The 2,034-nt window shown below is 42.0% G+C and overlaps 1 protein-coding gene across 16 annotated transcripts in view; it reads left to right on the top strand.

Moving 5' to 3' along the window:
- The window catches only part of LOC107098150 (nuclear factor 1 X-type-like), a 298,579-nt gene that overhangs the window by 269,989 nt on the left and 26,556 nt on the right, over positions 1-2,034 (top strand). For 14 of the 16 annotated variants that reach the window (XM_015395640.1, XM_015395634.1, XM_015395636.1 and 11 more), the window contains one exon: positions 1,510-1,638. The exons of the other annotated variants lie outside the window; for them this stretch is intronic. In XM_015395640.1, coding sequence (XP_015251126.1) covers positions 1,510-1,638 — 129 coding nt within the window. The remainder of the gene's footprint in view (positions 1-1,509; positions 1,639-2,034) is intronic. 16 annotated transcript variants of the gene reach the window in all.

The following is a 2,034-nucleotide window of genomic DNA, read 5'->3' as shown; positions in this document are numbered from 1 at the left end:
TCACATCTGAGTTAAAGTCTTATAACGATGACCTCATTTAATCTTTGAGAGAATATCTATTAGCCTAAAGTTGCTTTACTAACGTTACACGCCACAACTAGGAAGGAAATAGTGTCTCGAGGGGCAGGATTTCCTGAAAGTAGCCAATCACAGGCAGTTTATTTTCTCATACCTGTGATATATAGTAGTTTTACACATATAAGAAATTTGTTTTGCTATGGTGCTGCTCATAGACAAACAAATATACAGCTGATGTAAAGAACTTAGAGGCATAAAGAAAGGTAACGTACAGAAATGCTATAAGAGAGAAGAATAGTGGGACTTATTCAAGAGAATCACGGTAAATACTGAAAACAGCCGTATGAAATAACATTAAATAGTAGGCTTTGTCGTATATTTTTACATTTTTTTCTTTTTTTATTTAATTTATTTTTTTTTTTCTTTTTAGATGGGAAGAAGTTTTTTTTGTGGCAGCAGGTTTTGTCCCTTATGGAATTGTACCTGCTGGCCTCTTGGTCCTGGAGGTGTACAGTTCCTAAAGAGAAGGAAGATCGCAGCAAAAAATAAAGTCCAAATCCAAATATAAATCATTTATCATGACCTCAAATTCATCGCTCACAGTTGATCTTTATCCAGGGTGGTTGAGCTTGTTTTGCTAAACAAGAATAAAATATTTCCATCTTTAGATGTGAAACTTCATCAACAACTAAAGCATGTTTTTTTCCAGAGTATTGAATCATGGAAACTTAATAAAAAGTGCTAATTTTTATTCTGATGTGTATTTAATTCTGTATTCTTCTTTGGAAAGCAGATTTGAATTTCCCTTCATTTTAAAAAAGGCACTATTTTGTGTTGGTGCATCATTTATGATGATAGCAAAACAAAAAGAAAAAACAACAGCTTGATGTAGCATGAAGACGTGTAAAAGTTCCTGGAAGTTTGACTACTTATGCAAGGCACTGTGTTGGTGAAGCTACGATGATAAATCAGGTGTGTTGTTAAATAAATGACTCGTCAAAGCAGGTGTTGTTGTTCTGAATCCTTCCATCGGTGGGAATACTTGGATTGGCGCGGTATTTTCCAGCTCTCCTCTGTCCTGAAGCTAAGCCCCTGGCCTCTTGACCCAACCCACACCTTCCTCCCCTCTCTCACGCCCCCTTTTTCCACGCTGAACCACTGCTGCTTGAAAACATGCCCTATCGCTGGACCCTACATCCCCCCATCCCCCCCTGCCTGGACAGTCCACTGACTCTACATGAGCAGGAAGGAAAAATCCAAAGGAACCCCTGTGTATGTTAAGATAAACATTCCAATCAATGAGCAAATCAATCAATTGATCCATCGTTTGATTCTTTCAATCAAATAAAAGATCAAATATTTGATTTTAATTATTTATTTTTTTTTTACGTTATTTTATTTTGTTGAGTAGAGTTCAAAGTAAGAAAAGCAGCCATGTTTGATTAAAACCTCGTCTCTGTTCTGCCATTCTGTTGATCCCCTTTTTGCCAGGACTCTCGTCGCCTGGTTCTCATAAGAAGCTGGGGAAATTCGATTTCAGCGCCCTGTCCTCCCAGACGAGGTCCCCCCGCATGGCGTTCACCCACCACCCACTGCCAATGCTGGCGGGAGTGAGACCAGGTGAGACCAACCCAACCAACCGACAATCCCAGCTCCCGCTGATCGCCCACCCCCCCACCTACCCTCCAACCCCTTCCTCTTCACCATCTCCTCCTACCCACCCCACACTTCTTCCAGGACCCCCTCCACACCCACCCCTCCCCTCCTGTGGTTAAGAGGTGGGGCTGTTGTCTCTGGGAGATGAGAGCGCTTTAAAGCTCTGTAGGTCTGTGCCTCCTTCTGTCTGTCCTCCAGGCCTGAGGTGTGCCGGTCGCGTTGGTGAGGGAGCTTCTTGGTCTCTGGGTGTGGTTTGTTCAGACTATTTTAGTGGCTGGTTGGTGGTGGGAAATCTGTGCTGTGCAGGGTCCTGGTATATTTCCGATTCTATGGAGTGAACTCTGTTTCGTTATTGTCAAA

Source organism: Cyprinodon variegatus, unplaced genomic scaffold (genome assembly GCF_000732505.1).
Source record: "Cyprinodon variegatus isolate N-32 unplaced genomic scaffold, C_variegatus-1.0 Scaffold751, whole genome shotgun sequence".
Lineage (NCBI taxonomy): Eukaryota > Metazoa > Chordata > Actinopteri > Cyprinodontiformes > Cyprinodontidae > Cyprinodon > Cyprinodon variegatus.
The sequence above is the reverse complement of the archived record's forward strand: the minus strand, read 5'-3'. Positions and strand labels throughout refer to the sequence as shown.